The sequence below is a fragment of the Mytilus californianus genome, unplaced genomic scaffold, assembly GCF_021869535.1.
Source record: "Mytilus californianus isolate M0D057914Y unplaced genomic scaffold, xbMytCali1.0.p SCAF_2, whole genome shotgun sequence".
NCBI classification, from domain to species: Eukaryota; Metazoa; Mollusca; class Bivalvia; order Mytilida; family Mytilidae; genus Mytilus; species Mytilus californianus.
This window is the reverse complement of record NW_026262668.1, coordinates 25,411,390-25,432,261: the sequence shown is the minus strand read 5'-3', so window position 1 is coordinate 25,432,261 and position 20,872 is coordinate 25,411,390. Positions and strand designations below refer to the sequence as shown.

Genomic DNA, 20,872 nt, shown 5'->3' with positions numbered 1-20,872 from the left:
GGGGCCAGCTGAGGACCACCTCCGGGTGCGGTATTTTCTCGCTACGTTGAAGACCCATTGGTGGCCTTCGGCTGTTGTCTGCTCTTTGGTCGGGTTGTTGTCTCTTTGACATATTCCCCATTTCCATTCCTAAATTTTATTTTATCCACAAAGAGGTGAAAAAAAACAAATGTATATTTCAATAAGTCAGGTCAGGTCAAATTCTTATTATTTTCATTTTATTCTATTTTTTGCTGACAACTTATTATAAATTTTGTGAGACTGATTCCTAATAATGTACACTACTATTTTCTCTCTCTTCAAATCGTTAGATTAAAACCGGGTAGTACCTGTTCAATGAAGCATGTGACGAGTTCAATCTTGTTAAAACACATTTATCCTACAAATATTCATTTGAGGTTTTCGTAGAACAAAGTTATATCATATTTAAGCTTGAGCAGCTCTGTATTCAGAAAAATTCATGTAAATATAGCGGATAAATTGTATGGCGAATAGTTTTGTACTGTACGGGAAATAGAATAGATACTTTTTGCCATTATTGTTTCTTTGCTTCGGGGTAACTATATCTTGTGATGATGCTACACGGTGACCATTGGTACGGAAGATGCAACAGGCAACACCGACGGAGGTCAATTTAGCGAATTGATAGGAAATTTTAATGAAAAAAAGTCGTCATTAATTACTGATTTTCAAATTTAGCTAAAAACAGGAAAATTTTTGGCCGTACCAAAAATTACACAAATACTATGAGAAAGATTACTTAAGTAATAGAATTATATTATCCATGTAAATATTGTTGAGCAGTTCATTATACTTGCCGGACATGTCCATCCTATAATGTCTGACCTTTCAATACTATAACGATCTCAACGGTATATTTGTCTTATAAAATTGCATTTTTTTTTTTTGGTTTGTAATTAAAAAAAAAATATTCCCAAAGGCATGTTAAACGAAACTGTAAATGCAAACAAATCTGAAATTGAACCAACATGAATTTCTGTTCACATTTGTTACTGTTTTGATTCTCGCTAAAATGGGCTGTATAACAGGTAAGCGGATTTACCTGTAGCTAAAATGTCCACTACACGTGTAGTTGGTTTGAATATTTCGTTAAAATGTCCTGCACCCAGTACGAAGTATTTTTTTTCCACACACAAAAATAAGAATCAAACATGCATCCCCAAAACAAAACAATATATGGTCTGTACCCATGCTTTTTTTCTTGCAGAGTAATTCCAAAATACTATGCTATTCTATGCTTTATTGTTATGACTACATCGGATAACGATATGGGTGGGAGTCATGATTTTAGAACTGTGTCCTTAGGGGGTCATTTTTTGCTTCGTAAGAGATGGGGAAGGGTTGTAGATTTTTTTTTTTTTTTTTTTTTCCAAAATTGAATCCGACTCCCTCGCCTGATAAATGATGACTTCCTTAATGACGTCCAAACTTTTTACTGAAAAAATCAGAAAAAATTAAAATATTCAGAGATACCTGGGGAAATGGTGCTGCTATTCGCCCTTTGGATAATGCTATGTTCATATAAAATTCAAATAATTTCTGGGACTCGAATGGATGCAATTTTGTGGTTGATGTCGATCCACAAGTCGGTTGATTGCACGAAGACCAAATTAGGTTAGTCTAAAATATATGATTGTATTGGTTATTAAAAATTTTGAAGTTGATTAATTGGGGTTGCGATCTGGAGTTGGCGCAACTTCCCTCTTCGTAAAGTAGAAATGTATAAACACCACGCTACGAAGTAGCTGGCCAGGGGTATATTGTTTAGATCCATCCGTCCGTTAGTTCGTCGGTCATTTTTGTTTCTGGATCCTGAATCAATTAGTTTTTCATATTGAATTGCAACCTTACTTGGAAATACGGTCACATATATGAGACTCAGAGGAAGTTGTCTACTGATTACGAGGTCACTACGTCTAAGGTCAATGTCATAGTAACTAGAAATAGACCATATTTGTGTATGGAAGTGGTTTCCGGATGTTATGAGGTCATTATGTCTATTAAAGTTCAAGGTTAAGGTTGGTAAAAAAAAAAACGAATTTTGTAAGGCAAGTTGATTCCTGATGCTGAATCAAATACATTTTTTTAATGCAACCTTACTAGGATATCTGTAGTACATAATGAAATCAAGATTCCTATTGAGCTTGATTTCACTAGAAATAAGGTAAATTAAGACAAGCTTGTAGCCTGGTTACTTTAATCGAGTTTTAAATACAAATATCATAGCTGTCTGAAACCATAATAGAAAAAGAATAATACATAAAAGACAATATAAAAATACTATGCTAGCAGATCTGGGTTTCCCTTAATTTTTTTTTTAGGGGGTTACGTTTTGTATGTTAGCTTTTGATTTGTTAAGAAATTTTTTTTAAAGAAATATGCATAATATTAATTTTTAACATAAATGATTTGGTCTCCTAGTTAAACCTTTCTCCAATACTTAATATTCTGAGTCCTTGAGTTTTCATGTAAACCGAAGACGATGACGACAGCTTAATTCACAATACCATTAAGCGACGCGATTTCGCGGTCATATGAGCAAATATACAATCTGAAAATAGTAAAACAAAACCAAAACAGATTAACTAAGACCAAAAAGCACAGACTAACATAACATATGTTCGGTGAATTTCGAACGTGTACATGTAATATAAGCTACATTTTTTCACTGATCTGATCTAAAAGGTTTATAGTAAATGTTGATTAAATAGGTTGTGGTGTTTTTACACTTTTTCAAACTCACCTTTTTATCAATGCGTTTTGGTAAAAATTAACGACATTACGATATAAATAGTTTTCGTGTTTGACACTAATTTATGAAATAAAATATCAGTTTCAATGAGCTCATTATGCTGTAGTATCTGAAACTGTACCAAGGGATAACCGATTAGGATTTTTCCATTTTGGTGTGATTATGATATAATGTTCATAGAGACAGGGAGTCTATAAATTCTTTGCAAATATTTTTAAGATAAGAGTTTAACTATCTGTTCATGAAATTTCTTTGTTTATTAAAAAAGTTTAATTGGTCTTAGATACATGATTTTTTTAATTAGTTGTTATTGGCTTTGTCAGTAACTGATTTTTATAGTTAACTTTGTTCTTATATTGTACTGTTACACCACTGTCTCGGGTTAAGGGAGGGTTGGCGCCTTCGAATATGTTTAACCCCGCCACATTCTATATGTCCCTGTCCCAAGTCAGGAGCATGTTGTTCAGTGTCATATTTGTTTTTTATAAATTGTTTTGTTATAAATTAGACCGTTAGTTTTATCTGAATTGTTTCATATTTTTCATGTCGGGGCTTTTTATAGCCGACTGTACGGTATGGGTTTTTCTCATTGTTGAAGGCGGTACGATCAAAATTCCATACCTTTATCTCGGTGTTGGGGTTTCATAACACTCCCCAGTTTATAAACACTCTAGAGTGTTGTGAACCTATTATGTCCAAAACACTGCACAGTGTTACCAACCTAGATTCAAAACACTTCCTTGATAAATATTTGGAATAACAGTGTACAATGGAATAAACCTGAAACTCGTTCATTTATGAAAGTTCAATGAAAAAAATATTGAGCTTTCGGGAATCATTTATTTATGTTTTAGGCTTATTTGTATAATATGTATATTAGAATACAAAGGTATCCAGATTTTTTTATTATTTTTTTTTTGGGGGGGGGGGGGATTTCTTGGTAACCACTCCTGTTTTTGCATTATAATTCCTTCATTTAGAGAGAATTTTGAAATCTGTTTTACTTTTATCCATTTTCTGTTGTTTAATGGTGTAATAGGTAAGAGCAGTCGTCATTCGGGTTTTTATTTTGTTTGCTAATACTATTTCTAACTTAAACAAATAATATTTTGAAACTTCCTGTTTGAAACCATTTTTTTTTTTTGTCTTATGTTTATTTTTTTTTTTTTTTGTTTTTTAATACTATTTCTAACTTCAAACAAATAATATTTTGTAACTTCCTGTTTGAAACCATTTTTTTTCATGAAATTCGGAATCAATCATTGGTGAGTTTCATAACGTTCTCGTCAGGAGTATGAATGAAATATATGCCACTGGACGTTAGGCAAATAATAATTAATGAATCATCAATCAATATAAAAAAGAACACTAGGGCCTCATACGACGATATGTTATATCTAGACTATTAATTTACTTGGACTGTCATTCTATCAAACCACAGAAGCCTCACGAGCTGGGTCACCTCTTTTTCTTACTTTGCTTGGGGCTTCACGTTGCCAAGAAATATATCATTTGTATGATCAAAATTTGATAGATATTCCTATATCAATTCAATGAACAATTCGTATAAAGAAATTATTTCAATTATGAACTTTTTCTTATATATTCAAAAGATTGTTTACTAATCGATGTGACTTCTTATCATATCAGTTTTGTGACTTTCTATATGTGTCCTGTGACTTTAAAGCAGGTTCCATACCTATTTTTGAATAACATATTCTCGTCCTGATTATGCACGAATTAATTCTCCGCTGGACGTTAAACAGCTAATTGATCATCATCATCATCATCATCATTTAAAAATTCTTTCAATTAGTCTTATTTCTTTTTACATGTTAATGGTTTTCCCTCTATGATCCTTACAACATGTGTCAACTTTTCACAAACTGTAGCTTGAACACAAGCTTGATGACCTATATATATGTAATTTTTTTTATATTAGCACTTTATAAACAACATTATGGCAAATCACTTGGTATACATAAAATCTGGATTTTTTTTGCTAAACTTCCATTCATGAATATATAGTCAATTAATTATAACGATAAATGCATGTTCAATATTCAAAGAAACAAAATCTTCTAATCCAAACATTTATTGCAGTAGAGGACGTGTTGATTATTCTTCTCATAAATATTATCAAAGTAATAATAAGCATGTAGTTAATTTCCTCAGCGATGACCATGTTTTCGCAGTGGGACTAAATTAAACATATTAAAGCTTAACGCTAAGATTTATTGTTTTATTAGAAAATAAACAACAGTCCTGGTATGGCTCTCCAATTAAGGTCCACACAGATACAAACTCGGGGAATAAAATCCCCATTTAATTTTATTTAGCAGTAAAAATCCCAGTAAATCAAGCAACTGAAAGTGAACGTACTTTTATGCGTGATTCACCCCTATATATTGGAGAGTTTTGGTAGTGTCTATGGGCCATTCGATAACCTCGGAAACAAGATTCTCGGAACGTCTCGAAAATTTTCGATCATTTATACAGGTAGTTAACGATGTCTTTGAAACGGTCCCTCTATGGATAGGCTACCACATAACATTGTATATTTCAACAGGAACATAAATAGATATACTGTTCCCAGATTTCAACAGTCAAAGTTCAATTTTTAGATCGGAAAGTAAAAACTAGATTGCGTTAAAAAATTCATTCATTAATTCCAACCTATTTGCCGTTTGACATAACACATGTGAAGAATGTTTATTAAATATCACGTATAATGATAACACAATTACATAATTTATGTTTTGAGACGGTCCTCAAGTTGTACGCTTTGTGTGTGTAGTATTTAATACAACGTGCTATTGTGCATTGTGACAATAAACCTGGGAATAGTATACTGACAATGTATTATGTACCAGAAAAAACTGATTATTTCTGAAAGTTTACAACGTGAGATTTTTTATTTCCATCATAGCCTGAGCAAATGCCGGAAAGCAAGAAGAAATTAAACAAAACGATATTTCTCTTAAAAATAGTTATTTTAGGTTGGAAATATAGTGGTCATAAAGCAGAAAGATAATTAAACAAAATGTCAAAATATTTAATTCATTTATAGTTACCATCAGAATAAGGGAATATTCCAGTTAAATTATTAAGTTTAAACTGAAACTAAGTCTATCAATTAATTATCATAGATATATATCATACTCCACAAGTTTTAATAGTGAATACATTGACGAAAATTATATGCAACAAATTAGCACCAATTATCAGGGATGCACACACATAATTAGTATCTAAAAATTAAACTGTAGTTAATGAAAAACAAAATAATTGCATGGTTTCAATTCACAATGATTTTAAAATCTTATAGGAAAACGTTTATGCTGAACAATTAAGCACGCGGAATCTACTGTGGAGGTAAAATCGTGGGGCAAAAAAAGACTGGCTTCTTTTCTGTCATCGGGTTAACTTTTAATCGTACAACCTTTTGGTGTACATGGGGCCTCGATGGTCGAGTGGTCTAAGAAGTCGAAATATTGCAGTGTATCAATTTTATGCAAAAATGCTAGGTGAATGATATAGACCCCTTTGAGCCTCTAGTTGAAACTTTTCGGGTCTCCAGCAAGTTCGAAATGGCTTTCAGTCGTCAGAGTAATCTTGGTCTGCTACAAATGCCACTGAATATTTTTAAATCAAAAAAAGATATGATTAAATGATTGATATATCTGTATATTTGCAGGAAAATATTTCAAAATGTCAGCTAACATGCCACCTAAGACAAAAGAAGTGGACGATAAGGGTAAAATTCGGATTTTCCAGCTGGCGATGCTATCAGCCGTTGTACTTCTGCTGGCAGTGTGTATCATCATTTTAGCAGTGTTTTTGTCACGTGACAAGATGGAAATTTGTGATAATGGATATACCGTACTGCCGAGAGACTTCGAAAATCCTTCTGTATTCGATGGACTAACACCAACAGAATATGAAGCAGTGAAAGTGTATATGTTCACCAAGACCAATTTAAGTCTTGTTCCCACAAGCAAAGGAACGCCGCGGAATGCTTACATTTTTATGATTGACTTACTCTTACCCCCAAAAGACAAAGTCATTGAACATCTGGATCATGGCATGATACAACCTGAGAGAAAAGCGCTTGTAGTTGTGATTAGAGGAGATTTATCTACCGGGGTAGTAGAGGAATACGAAGTAAGCCCTCTTCGTTGTCCAACATATCACAGAAAAGTTAATCCTCATCCTATCCCTTTCAATTTCAGGCCTATGGACGATCCAGAATACGGGCGTCTTTTTGGAATTATCAAAAAAGCCACCGAAACATTGTATCCCCTTCTAACAGAAAGCTATGGGCTAGCCTACCACAACTGCACGCCTGGCGAAAATTGTATGCAATTTTATGATGTAGCTCCACGCGGCATAAATGATAACGAAAGAAATACATGGTTTTGGGGCTTTAGAGCGGTTGAAGGATTATATCTTCATCCACTAGGACTTGAAATCCAAATCGATCATGCGCATCGAACATTTTCAGATTGGAACATTCTTCAAATAGTTTACAATGGTCAAATGAGAGCATCTCCTGAACTATTACTCGAGGATTATAAAAAGGGAAATATAAAGAAACTGAAAATACCTACACCTACATCAGAACAAAATCTATATTCAACGTACAAAAGGCGAGGGAAAAGTGAAATGAATGTGCCATTACAAGGACCAAAGCTAATAGAACCGGATGGTCATAGATACAAAATAGATGGATTACATGTTACCTATATGCATTGGGAGTTCAACATCAACACAAAGGCTTCAACCGGTGTACAATTATTTGATATTAAATTCCAGAAAGAACGTATTGCGTATGAACTATCTTTTCAGGAAGCATGTGTATTCTACTCAGGGTATGGACCCGCCCAAGGCATAACAAACTACTATGACGTTTCCTGGTTTATAGGAGCGTATATCAATGAACTGGTTGCCGGAGTAGATTGTCCGGATACTGCAACATTTTTGGATGTTGATTTCTTTTTAAAGTCCGAAAACCCTCTCCGAATAAAAAAAGGAATTTGCGTATTTGAAGAACATGCAGGGGTACCGTTGAGACGACATTATGCTTCCGATTTTCATGGAAGCTATTATTATTATGGTGGTTTAGGCGATTATCGTTTGGTTGTTAGATCTATTGCGAACGTCTGGAACTATGACTACATATTTGATTACATATTTCATTTGAATGGAGCCATAGAAGTACAAGTTTATTCAACAGGATATGTGCAGTCAGCTTTCCCGCTAGACGATGAATTACAATACGGAAGTAAAATGGCGTCATTCATGACGGCCAATATTCATCAGCATTTATTTCATTATAAAGTAGATTTAGATATAAATGGTCGTTCAAATATGTATTCTACTCTAGATATATCTACTGAAAAAATTAAATCGCCTTGGTATTCAGATTTTAATAAAACACAATTTAAATTCGAATTGAACAAAAAATCAACCGAAGAAGAAGCAAACTACAAAACAGCAAATGAAGCAAGGTACGACATTTTCTATAACGACCAGGTTGAGAATGAATTCAAACACAAAAGAGCCTATCGAATACTCAACCATGGAAAAACCCCGTATCTGTTATCGAAATCGTCAGAAACGAATGCCGCACGATGGGCAAAATTTCCGTTAGCAGTCAGTAAATATAAAGATAATGAGATATCCAGTACATCTATCTATGCAAATAACGGGCCACGGAATCCTGTCGTTGATTTCGAGAAATTTATTTCAGATAACGAAAGTTTAGAAAACAAAGATCTTGTTGCCTGGGTAACATTAGGTGTTTTACACATTCCTCATACAGAAGATATTCCATCCACAACCACAGCAGGATCCCAGGTGCGATTTTTTGTGTTACCGTTTAATTATTTTCCGGAGTGTCCAAGTATGTCGTCTCCAAATGCAGTTCATATTACTCCAAAAGGAGCAAATGATATAAATCTTAATACATTTGGAACAAGTTATAACTCTAATTGTATACAGAAACAGAATGGGCCAGCTTCATATGATGGCAGAGTTTATGATGCTAACTAAAACAGGGTTAGGTAATCATTGTGCCTTAGAGATTGGGAAATACGGGAATGTATGAGGTCTATTAGGTTTCTTATTTTTTTTTATTTTGACAAGTTATTCCCTCCATTTGGATATCTACCCTTTTTATACATGACAGTGTAACATGCAAGAGAGTTGTCTCATTGCCATGGCAACCATACCACCTCTACTTATTTTTATTAGTACAAAACAATTTCCTTGTAAATAGAAAATACTCAAATACTGCATGTCATTATATTTTATATCATGAATATAAATATAGTATTTTTTCTCGGATATTTGATATGTGTTTGTTTTGTTAATAATATTTGGATATGAAATACTATGCCATATTTATATCTTGGACGAATCGATATTGTCCAATTATAAACCGAGTTCCCTAATACATTAAATACATTAATTTCGGGACTTACAAAATCAAAAACTTACTAAATAAAAATACAAGCTGCTACAAATTTGAAATTTGGAGTAAATATTAAGATGGAACCGTAATTTTCTTAAACATTGTGATGACCATCCACAAGTGCATTTATCCAGACCATAACCAGTTCTTACCAGGGGTGGATCCAATAACTGCTTTGAGTAGATGGATTTCAAATCATACCCTCCACCAGAGAGTACATTTGTGCATAGAAATAAGTTCAAGTTTCTTTTTCGGATTGGCTGAATGATATCACTGTCACGTCCGGTCGAAATTGTGACGGTAAAACTAATTTCTCGTGTACAGATGGTAGTTAAAATTCCCTTTTAACAACTTTTTCAGGAGTCCATAAAGGGAAAATTGAGCCATTATCCAACAAGTCAAAATTTTCCTGTGTCATGCTGTTCAAATTACGCATTCTTCATACTTTTCAAAACCGTTAAAATGCCTATCTATTAGGGGACAACCATTTACTATGCTGGCCGTGGCGGACGAAGATTTTGAAATTGAATTTTGTGGCCTGATAGGAACTGAAAATAAATAACCTGACCAAAAACCGAGTACAATGAATATTTTACCCATCAACACGTAGGATATCAATGTGTGAAAAAATGTGAAAATAAAAAAATCCTTCCGCCTCCTCCCCCTCCCCAAAATATCAAACGGTATTCTTAATAGCTTGTTTTGTATTTTGTTAACAATCCAGAAACCGACGGGTAATTGAGAGTAAAACACGAGATAGTAGGCCGAACAGGATGAAATTAACTGTCTATAAAAAATTGTACCAGAGACCAAATGACGTAGAAGTTAACAACTATTATAGGTACCCGTACAGCCTTCAAAAATGACTAAAACACATACCGCATAGTAAACTACACAAAGGTCCCGAAATAACAAATGTAAAACGATTCAAACGAGAAAACTAACGGCCTGATATATGTACAATAAACGAAAAACAAAAATGATACGACAACAAATGACAACCACTGAGTTAGAGGCGACTTGGGACAGGCACATACAGAATGTGGCGGGGTTAAACTAGTTTGCTGGCGCAAAACCCTCCCCTAACTTGGAACAATGGTGTAACAGTACAACATAAGAACAAACTATACAAATCGGTTTTAAAGGTATAGAACCACTAATTCAGGCCCTGTCGGAAAGAACATACAAGAAAGTAGTACATATTTTAAACAAAATAGTTCCTACGCATAGCTTTATCTTTGTCAATAGTGGGAAGTTTTAGTATCAAATGAAAGCTTGGGGACTTGGGATCACTGTAGAACCCTTGTTGAAAGTTTTATTTGAATAATGAAGAAGTATAGGAAATTTTAATAGGAGGGCTCATTTGGCCTGTTGTTCAGATCAGAAGTTCCTGTTTTTGCACTATCAAACTTCCGGGAACCAGTACGCTCTAATATGCAATTAAAGGTATGTTGATTTTTTCAGCACAAGTCAGCATAAAGTACAGTTTTTACATGAAATAACTGCCACTTTGTTTGAACTTAAGACAAAGTAGCCATTTATGCTTGAAATTGCAGAATTTAACATAGGAAGCAATGGGGCTATGAATTAGTGGTTTTATACCTAAAGGGCTTTGAGGTCGTGTTTTTCTCCGACTGTTTATGACGTCTTTGCTCTAAATCCATTGGATGTTGGATGTGTACTGATTGATATTTTAGTCTTAGATGCATGACTTTTTTTTTATTAGTTGTTATTGGATTTTAACTAGCTGTCAGTAACTGCGAGTACTCTCAGATCTGTGTACTCTGATGAGTTAAGCCTTTTTTAACTCATTTTTATAGTTTGTTCTTATGTTGTACTGTTACACCACTGTCCCAGGTTAGGGGAGGGTTGCGCCTTCAAACGAGTTTAACCCCGCCACATTCTGTATGTGCCTGTCCCAAGTCAGGAGCCTGTAATTCAGTAGTTGTCGTTTGTTGCTGTGTAACATATTTGTTTTTTGTTCATTATTTTATTTTGTACATAAATTAGGCCGTTAGTTTTCTCGTTTGAATTGTTTTACATTTGTCATTTCGGGGCCTTTTATAGCTTTCTCATTGTTGAAGGCCGTACGGCGACCTACAGTTGTTAATTTCTTTGATATTTGGTCTCTTGTGGAGAGTTGTCTCATTGGCAATCATACCACATCTTCTTATTTTCGTATTTACTCATCAGATCGATTCCCAGCACAAAAAAAAACATAACAAAAACTCAAAAGACATAAAGTACAGATTTGAGAGTACTCGAAGTAACTGAAAGCTAATTCAAAGCTTAAAACAATTAATGAAAAAAATATGTATCTAAGATTCAAATATCAATCAGTACACATCCAACATCCAATGGATTAAGTGTAAAGATGTCATTAACAGTCAGAGAAAAACATGACCTTGTGCAAACTAGTGTCCTTGTTCAATACTAAATTATAGGTATCGACAGATTGAAGGATAGTGACATATTATGTACATACCTGTATAACAATAATATTTAGTTTGGTTTAATTTACTGATAACAAAATAAATATGTATACCGAGTAGATGTACAGTATACTTTATTAAATATTGATGTTGGTTTGTTGAAGTTTTTCACCACACTTTCTTATATTAACAAAACTGCGAGTATTAATGAAAATTCAGTATAGAGAATTTTTTAATTAAAAAATATAAATGCACTGTAAAAACGTATATACAATTAAATGACAAGTTTCTGATATAAATAGTTAACGTCCCCTGTACCGCCTCATACATGCTTGATCGACTCTACATCGACAACGTCCTGGCACTTTTCTTTCACAAATTCCTGCACAACCTGCACACGTGGGTCTCAGAACCCTTCTTATAATCTTCCACCATCTACCGGCTTCAGCTAAAGGTGGATCATTCGAACACAGTTGCTACAACAGTATAACAGATATAATTATACTTGGAGATTTAACTTTCAGGGGTTCTGTTTTTATACAGTTTAAACATTTTTTGTAATATTTATTTAGTTGTTTTTTATTTATTCATTATTTAATTTTTTGCTCCCATTGACATAAAATGTCACTGTAAATTGAATGGGAGTGATCTTAAACCTTGAGAAAGATCAGACCAGAAAGAGGCTGTTTACAATACATGTAGCTGCAACAACCCATGTTGTGGCCCGTTACAATCCCCTATACCTATCCACAAACACGTAAACACTCAAAAGTATAGCCACCGTCGTTGTACTGACCACAGTGACCATATTGATGATATCAAAATTATGTACTTTAAGTGTGCACCTTTACATTTAATTCGTTGTTTTTACCTTCAAAAGTTGGAGACAGAACTTTTGGTAAATTAGAAAAAAAAATAAAGAAAATTAAACTATCTTACAGTCGTGTGCTTGTTAATAGTAAAATAAAGAGGGTTGAGATCTCAAAAATCTAGTTTCACCCTGCTGCATTTTCATGTGTCGTCACAAGTTAGGAACCTCTTTAATATTTGCCGTATGCCATATGTAATATTAATGTTTTCTTTGATATTTGGAAAATTGGGTATAAATGGCAAATTTTTGACTGTTTCTGTTAAATTAATTCACATTTCTTAATAACTTTGGACAATTAAGAGCTAAGCTGCTTGACATATTGTATAGACAATTAACAGCCTGTTATGAATACCCTTATTGTTTACGTTTGTCATTGGGTTCTGTCTCATTGATGTATACCCTCACATCTCCTTTTGTTCTTAATTCTACAGTATTTAGGGTAATTGGTTCGTATAGTTTCGCAATTCGTATAACTAAACGTTTTTTTTTTTTTTTTTGGGGAGGGGGGGGGGGGGGGGGGGGGTAAGCGTAAACATACAAGACACATACAATCATGTAAAATTTTAATCTCCGCCAGCTTGAATTTCAACACAGGTTTACAGGTAAGATTTTGAAATATATATGCATAATTCCGCCGACTTACTCATAAACCAGACAAGGATATATATTTTGAGTTTCTAAACGAAAGACAAAATAAGTATACTTATCGATGAACACCGTAAAAATAGTCTTTTTTAATTATAATTTCAATGAAATGCACTGACAATTATTCTAAAATTAAAAAAAATCACCAACACTTGCAGAGAGATTACTTATGTATGAAAATCTCAAGACTGGTAAAGAAATACTGCGAAAATTAAGGGACAAAATAGTCGAAACTTTTTAACAACAAATGATTTTGATGTAGCGCAAATAACGAAATTAAATAGTATGTATACTTACTATTGATATGAAGGTCAATACGAAGAATGCCAACTTGAGATGTAAAGAATTCATGGTGTATTTCTGAAATATGAAAAATATATGGTCTAAACATTCAATTGTTAATTCAGTGAAACTGATGCTTAATGAGAGTCTAAATACTAGTCATAGTACAGGCAAAAGTTAAACAATTAAGTACAGTTTGCTCTGCCGGTTAAAATCCAGTAAGAAAAGAAATATCTTTATGCGAAATATACGACTTTTATAAAATGTTGTGTGCATATTTAGAACTCGTTGAATTCTTATTATATGATAATATGTTAATATAGTAAGGTATAATGGGTCATTTTTTTCAGAAACAAGACCTAAGTGCATGCCCATGTGACTGTCGTATACTGAAAGATCCTAAAGGAATCTAAGTCACCATTTTGAACTCCCCACCAATCTTTTAAATAATGTATTAAAAATCTCTCTATGCGACCATATATCTTACGCAGACACTCATCCTTGAAATGATTTTTTTCCCCGAAGGATGCCCAGTTTTAACAATACACGATATCCTTATACTCAGCTATCGTTTCAATCAAGTAAAAAAACTGTTATATGTTTTTTAGCTAAAAATAAAAAAAAAAGAATTCTGACCCCCGACATTGAAGAAAAACTAAATTTTCTGATCGAGAGTTTTTCCATTAAATGATAATAATGTGAATTAAGTTCTTAAAGGCAAAAAAAAAAAACAACAACAAAACAATTTGATGCTTGCGAGGTGCAAATTTTATTCCCATATGCAAAAAAGACCATAATCACCCCTCAAAATTAAATTGTCTTCCTTCAGGATTTTTCAGCAGTAAACTGCAATTAAATTGCTATAATTAGTGCCAACACTAATAATATAATATTAAACAAAACAACATCCAATAATAAGATCAAATAATATTATAATGATTAAAAAGCATTTGTATCCACTGACCGAGTCATGTTCTTGTGGTTACAGTCTAAAACAAAACATGTATCCAACCAACATCCCCCCTTTTCCCAATTATAAATGTCATGATGTACACTTACCTTAGTAGTGGTTTACATAAAAATAAACTGCTTTACTATTTAGTCTGCTCTTCCACTTCGCTATTTATACAGAAATAACAGAAGTGGACAAAGAAAAACAAAGTTTCCAGTGATACTATTTAAAGCGAGGATGGCCACTAAGTAAAATCTTTCAAGAAATATTGTTTACTGTTTACCGCGTTACTTTTCTAAATATAACTACTGGAATTCTACGAAAAGTGAAGTGCTTAGGAGAAACAACAATGGTCAGTTCGGTGATTTCCTCACAAATTTGGGTCAAAGAACAGCGCCTTCCCAGTTCCACGAAGTGTTAGGCTAGCTTTATTTAAAGATTAAAGTTATATGATGATCGACCTTTAGTATTTATTTACAAATGTTATTGTAAACAGGCGCAAGTGTTATAAATAACACCGTGATCTTTAACCTCTTGACCATGGAGAAGAAGGTAAATTTTTGTCGATTAAACGCATTGGTGCTTTCATAATTGTACTTTAAATTAACAACCATTTACAAGCAGTTATTCATTGTTTTCTCATTTCAATCAAATAAATTAAAAGATCACATTGATCCACTTAGGTATTATGATAGAACCGACAGTAAAACCCAAGCAATAGAGGGTTAGTTCGGCTGTGCGGGGTGAATGAATGGACGTTAAATCAGATACTTCATATAGGGAGATACAATGGAGCCATTAAGCTATCTACACGCAAATGTTTACCTCTAACCAACATCCTTAAATTTTCCGTCCTCATCGACACTATTTCACACCAGCATGCTGTATACCTATTGAACTTAATTGTTTAATTGATCATGTAATGAAACATGCATGAAATATCTGTCAATGGACGTAAAATAACCACAATTAATTAGTCAATACGTACATTAATCAAGTAATGTGCTTGGAATACATCCCGTCGATCAGTTCAGCCTTGGATCCTGGCTCACTGCTCGACAGTAGTAATGACACAAAGATGAGGTTTATCCAGGATGCCAGGCCAGTTGTGACTTCGAACATCGCTCGTGCCAAGGTGCGTTAGACTCCAACCTTAATTGAATATGATTGTTAGTTTTCCTATCGAAGTTCGGTGGTTCTCTCCGGCTACACCTGATTCTTCCATCCAGTGGTATAGATGCTTCCCTCCAAATCACTATCTAGAGTTCCGCTACTGTTGTGGTATAGATGCTTCCCTCCAAATCACTATCTAGAGTTCCGCTACTGTTGTAGTATAGTAGGGTCTTTATATGCTTCCCTCCAAATCACTATCAAGAGTTCCGCTACTGTTGTGGTATAGATTTTCCCCTCCAAATCACTATCTAGAGTTCCGCTACTGTTGTAGTATAGATGCTTCCCTCCAAATCACTATCTAGAGTTCCGCTACTGTTGTAGTATATATCCTTCCCTCCAAATCACTATCTAGAGTTCCGCTACTGTTGTAGTATATATCCTTCGCTCCAAATCACTATCTAGAGTTCCGCTACTGTTGTGGTATAGAAGGCAGGGTTCTCACGAAGGCGAGTCCGCGAGTCCTGAGTTTATCAAAATCTGTCTGGACTCATCATTTTCAAAACTGGTGTGTCCAAAGATGCATCAAGGTTGTAAAATGTTTCTCAACTGATCGCACATATCATCATTTTGTAGCAAAACTTTTAATTTTATGTGTTTTCCTTCCTCTATTTTGTCATGGAGACTGAAAAATAAATCATATAGCAATCAAATTCTTCTTCTCACTGTTAGACTCGTCATGACTAAACATAACGAGTTCCAAAAATCCTTTGTGAGAACCCTGTAGAAGGGTGAGTAACTGTTTTGTAAGAAACTGTGCGCATGTACAGGATAAAACAATAGATAAGGCGAACGTTTTTTTAATATCTGTTTTACGAGATTTTTTCTAAAAATTTAGGGTCAGGGGTCGAAATAAAAATAAAAATATAAGAATTGATTTGTTTGAGTCGACAAAAAAATAAATAAAAAGAAAAGTGGTTTTAACCATTTCTTTTTTTTTTATTTTGAACATAATTTATCCTCTTCTTGCATTTACTTTTTTCTTGTTCTAATAGGTTTATGAAGAATTTGCTTCACAGTAAATGATTTTTACTCCTTGATTTATATGTATAAAAGTGTTTATCATGCCTTTAATATTAAACAATAATAATAAAAATGTTCTTCTTTTTCCAGAAACTATAAACAGAGCTTTCAGTATAAAATAAGATGATGTGGTATGATTGCCAATGAAACAACACTCCACCTAAAACAAAATGTTGTTGATGTTAAGATTTTTTGACGTTATGCTGTACCATACACTGAATAAACTGCTTTTGGCATATTTGATTGGGCGTAGTACTCAGGCTTACTGCATAAGAAATTTCAAGTTTGAAAGATCATAGGGTGAACTTTGCAAGTGTGTGTTTTAATCTGGTTTCCTATGCAAAATATTGTAGACTTTGATCCTGGTCCATTTCTATCTTTATACGAATAGACTCAATGGCTTGATAACACAATTTATATGGCCCTTTGATATCCTTTTGATTTATCAATCTGTCCCGATTCAAACGGTTAGACATTGAAATTTCACACGAGTACAGGTAATATGGATAATGATGTTTAACGTCCAGCTTCAGATGCATATTCAGGACAAACATTTTAATGTAATATGATTACTAACCCTCCTTTGCACTAGACCGATACTCTGAGCTAGATTTTTTAACATGCTAGTTCAAAAAGTAACAGTCTGCAGGAAGACATGTCACCCTACCCGGACACATTATTCTGATTCTGAGCCGACCCGTTTTTGCTCTTACTCATTAATGCCACGTACTAGTGAGAGAAGCAGCAAATATCAGTTTTAAAATCTTTTATTAGTTTGACCCAGCTCAAGTTCGAACCCTCAACCTTATTTTTTAATAGGGTCAATACAAAGATAGCTGTTCAACAGATGTTGCTCAACGTAAGAGATTGGATAGTGCGCTCTTGAAACAGTCACCAAATTTGGCTTCCGGCAAGGAGAGCGTGGTAAAGTGTTGATATTTTATTTTCACAACCGCAAAATTTCGGCGATCGGCAAAAATAAAAAAAAGATTTAACAGCATTCTCTTTTATTTTTATTCCATTTTCGGGAATATACGGTCAGCGGGTTTGTAAAACAGATGATTAAAAAATGTTGGCCTTATTTTAATTCCATTTTCGGGGATATACGGTCGGCGTGTTTGTAAAACAGATGATTAAAAAATGTTGGCCTAACGCCTATGAATCAATTGTCCCATATACCAGGTACATAATAGATATCATCACAGTCGTGTTCCCACCACCAAATTAAAATCACAATGACAGATTATTACAAACATTTATAAACTAACGATTTTATTCAAGCATAGTGATTACTTCACAACACGAAGCATAAGCAGTTTATTACTATACGATGGTCTGTATGAGGTTTACAGAATAGAGAAGAATGGCACACAAAAAATAGATAAAAATGAGCAAACAAATAATATATGCAGGGATTTGTTTTACCGCCATAGATACACTGAGACGTCTCATTTAAAGCAGAACCGTTATACTAGTAACCTTAATAAAGCACTAGTCTAGTATGTGCATCAATGTAATTTAAAACGTCTATTCACTGCGGCATTTACTAAAATTTAAACGCGACTTAAATGTCACTAAAATCTAAAAAGGCATTTCACATGTAGTTACACAAAACACACTTCATCCAGTTCTTAAATTTTCAAGATATGAGAAACATATTATATTTGCAGATCTTGTCTAGCTGATCATATTTTCTATTTAAAGTTTTTATCTATCTATTAGAATTTTAGTTTTCAAGACAATAGACTAAAACACAAATACATGGTAAAAATTCCCTTCGTGCCAGGTGAGCTAAAAAGTTAAAACTTTAAATTAATAACCATTGTATAGACTTAGTTAAGTAAAGTAATTATTTTAGCCAACTTTAACCACTCAACCGTTAACCCGAAAATTCACACTTAAGACCTTTACTGTAGGTTATCCAGAATTAAAGCAACAAAGCCTACCCGTAAGAAGGAAGTTTCTAATGTATTCAGATATGTTATCTAAACGGTTTTGATATTGCCACCTTAACAGCCAGCTATATCCAATATTGCATATCTTCTACGACATAAGGCATATATGCATACCATATTCCTCTTGAGATGGCCTCCATTTTCTCCATTAGTAAGATAGTCTGTATTACTATTGGAGTATGTGGACTTGTTCTAATGTTGTGATGGAACATCACTGTCCCAGGTTAGGGGGAAGGTTGACAAACAGGTTTAAACCCCTGTATGTGCCTGTCCCAAGTCAGGGGTCTTTAATTCAGTGGTTGTTGATGGTTTATGTCTGTTACATTTGTGTTGTTATAAATTAGGCCGTTAGTTTTCACAATTGAATTGTTTCATATTTTCCATATCAGGGCCTTTTATAGCCGACTATACAGTATTTTTTCTCATTGTTGAAGGCCGTACGGTTGCCTATAATTTCTTACATCCACTTCATTTGAACTTTGTTGGATCATTGGCAACCATACCACATCTTATTTTTATATTGGTAAACCCATTATCACTTTTACATTGTAGTAGCATTAATGTCTTGTTTGAAAAGCCAGACAGGATTTACCGTTCCATGTTAAACGTCTCATAGCAGCTAGAGTTCTAAGCTTTGTAATAAACGATTCCGACACATCTTTACGTCTGCAATGTAGCAGAAAATGTTCAGTATTATATCTTCATTACCAACTACTAGTATACACAACAGGTATATCACACAGGAGTCGAAACACTGCTGCTAATTATCATGCTTTAACATTAGCTTTCGTAATAGAAATACAATCTCATTGGCAATCATACCACATCTCCTTATTATTACATGTATAGTCCCATATACATTATTATGTATTATGCAAAGTGCCAAATTTCATTGACATTGAATGTAAACCAAGAGAATATTTTCTTTCTGCCATTTTTAGTATTTCCTCCCTCCAAAATGTTTATTTGCTCTTTCTTGCATAGTTATGTTAACTTTCCTTGTTCAGTATATAATTCAAAATGTCAAATATGGATTCAAAGTCATACAATGAAAGTATATCATTCTGCCGCTTATTTCCGAAGGTAATTAAAATTTGAGTGTGTAAAATGTTTCAAATGGCATCTTACCAGACAGTATATAGATAGCTGCATCAGCTGTTCGTTTGGACACATTGTGCAGTACTTTAAGCTATTATGTATGAAAAAAAAAGTTCAATTCATCCAAATCCTTTCTAATGGACGTCGCACAGACCAAAAGTCAGACGTGGGCGTACATATGTATTCCACAATATAACCAAGAGTGCTGAATGTGACATTAAACACCTATTATCAATCTATATTCTAAAACTGTCAGTATCCGTATCTAAAAAAAAAGGAATATAAAGGTTGAGATTGCTTAACGCCAGTGACAAATATTTCATGTATATTCAGTATGAGAACATTTAACAGCTGGTTAATGACAAATCTAAAAGGTATAGGTTCTGTAAAGTTGGTCAATTAGAACGACGGACGGGTAATTAAGACTACATGCCTGTGAATTAGGGTACGATGAGTCCCTTCGAATAGTTGATGCAAGTGTTCTTTAATATGTAGAGAGTGGCACTCTCCCTACACGAGGCATCAGACATGGCAGCATATGTAAACATTCCCACACAGTTAAACGGACGTCCCTCTTTAACAAGGTTTGTACTGCAGGTTGGAAGAAGTCGAGGGATGACCATATTTCTCTATCCCAGTCAATAATTTAATAGTGGGTATGAAGAGTAATGAGGTATACACCAATGAGAGAACAACGGAACCACACAACTTACTTCTAGTAAGAGGTAAACATATAGACGTCGTCATCATCATCATCATCATTTTCAACTGTTTCATCGGCGTCAAGAACTGCATCGTCATCAGAAGCAGGCATTATGTATACCGCGAAACACCAAAAATTGAAAACTTATTCGACGTATTTGCTAGTTTACTAATACAAATTTCCTTAAAATATATCTATATTTTCATGAGGGTACTAGGGTACTTATCTACAGGTAAATTGATACCATCAGAGATGAAGATTCAACCAACAGAGGTATCAACATAGTGAAAAAACATCAGTTTAATAACTGCAAATCATAAATAAAATGCTCCACAGGATGCAGCTTGATACAAATGCAGAGGTTGAACCCTGAACAGTTGGGGCAAGTATGGACACAACATTCAAGCTTGATACAGCTCTGAATTTAGATTGTGATTAAATATTTGACACAGCGTAGGTTTCTGACACAGAATGAATGTGGTCTAAGAACTTA

The 20,872-nt window shown here is 33.9% G+C and overlaps 1 protein-coding gene and 1 long non-coding RNA gene across 3 annotated transcripts; one reads left to right on the top strand and one right to left on the bottom strand.

The window, feature by feature from the left end:
- Positions 1-1,033: 1,033 nt before the first annotated feature.
- Positions 1,034-9,000, top strand: LOC127728926 (amiloride-sensitive amine oxidase [copper-containing]-like). The gene is made up of 2 exons (XM_052236507.1): positions 1,034-1,049; positions 6,471-9,000. Exons 1-2 carry the CDS (start codon positions 1,034-1,036, stop codon positions 8,825-8,827), a joined length of 2,373 nt encoding a protein of 790 aa, XP_052092467.1. The 3' UTR covers positions 8,828-9,000.
- Positions 9,001-11,894: 2,894 nt separating this feature from the next.
- LOC127729573 (uncharacterized) lies at positions 11,895-14,822 on the bottom strand. Of its 2 annotated transcripts, none has more exons than XR_007994724.1 (3): positions 14,714-14,822; positions 13,494-13,556; positions 11,895-12,156 (listed from the first exon to the last, which is right to left on the bottom strand). It is a non-coding gene; the product is annotated as an uncharacterized LOC127729573 (long non-coding RNA). The 2 variants fall into 2 exon arrangements; XR_007994725.1 differs by lacking the exon at positions 14,714-14,822 and adding an exon at positions 14,538-14,703.
- Between the last annotated feature and the right edge of the window lie 6,050 nt (positions 14,823-20,872).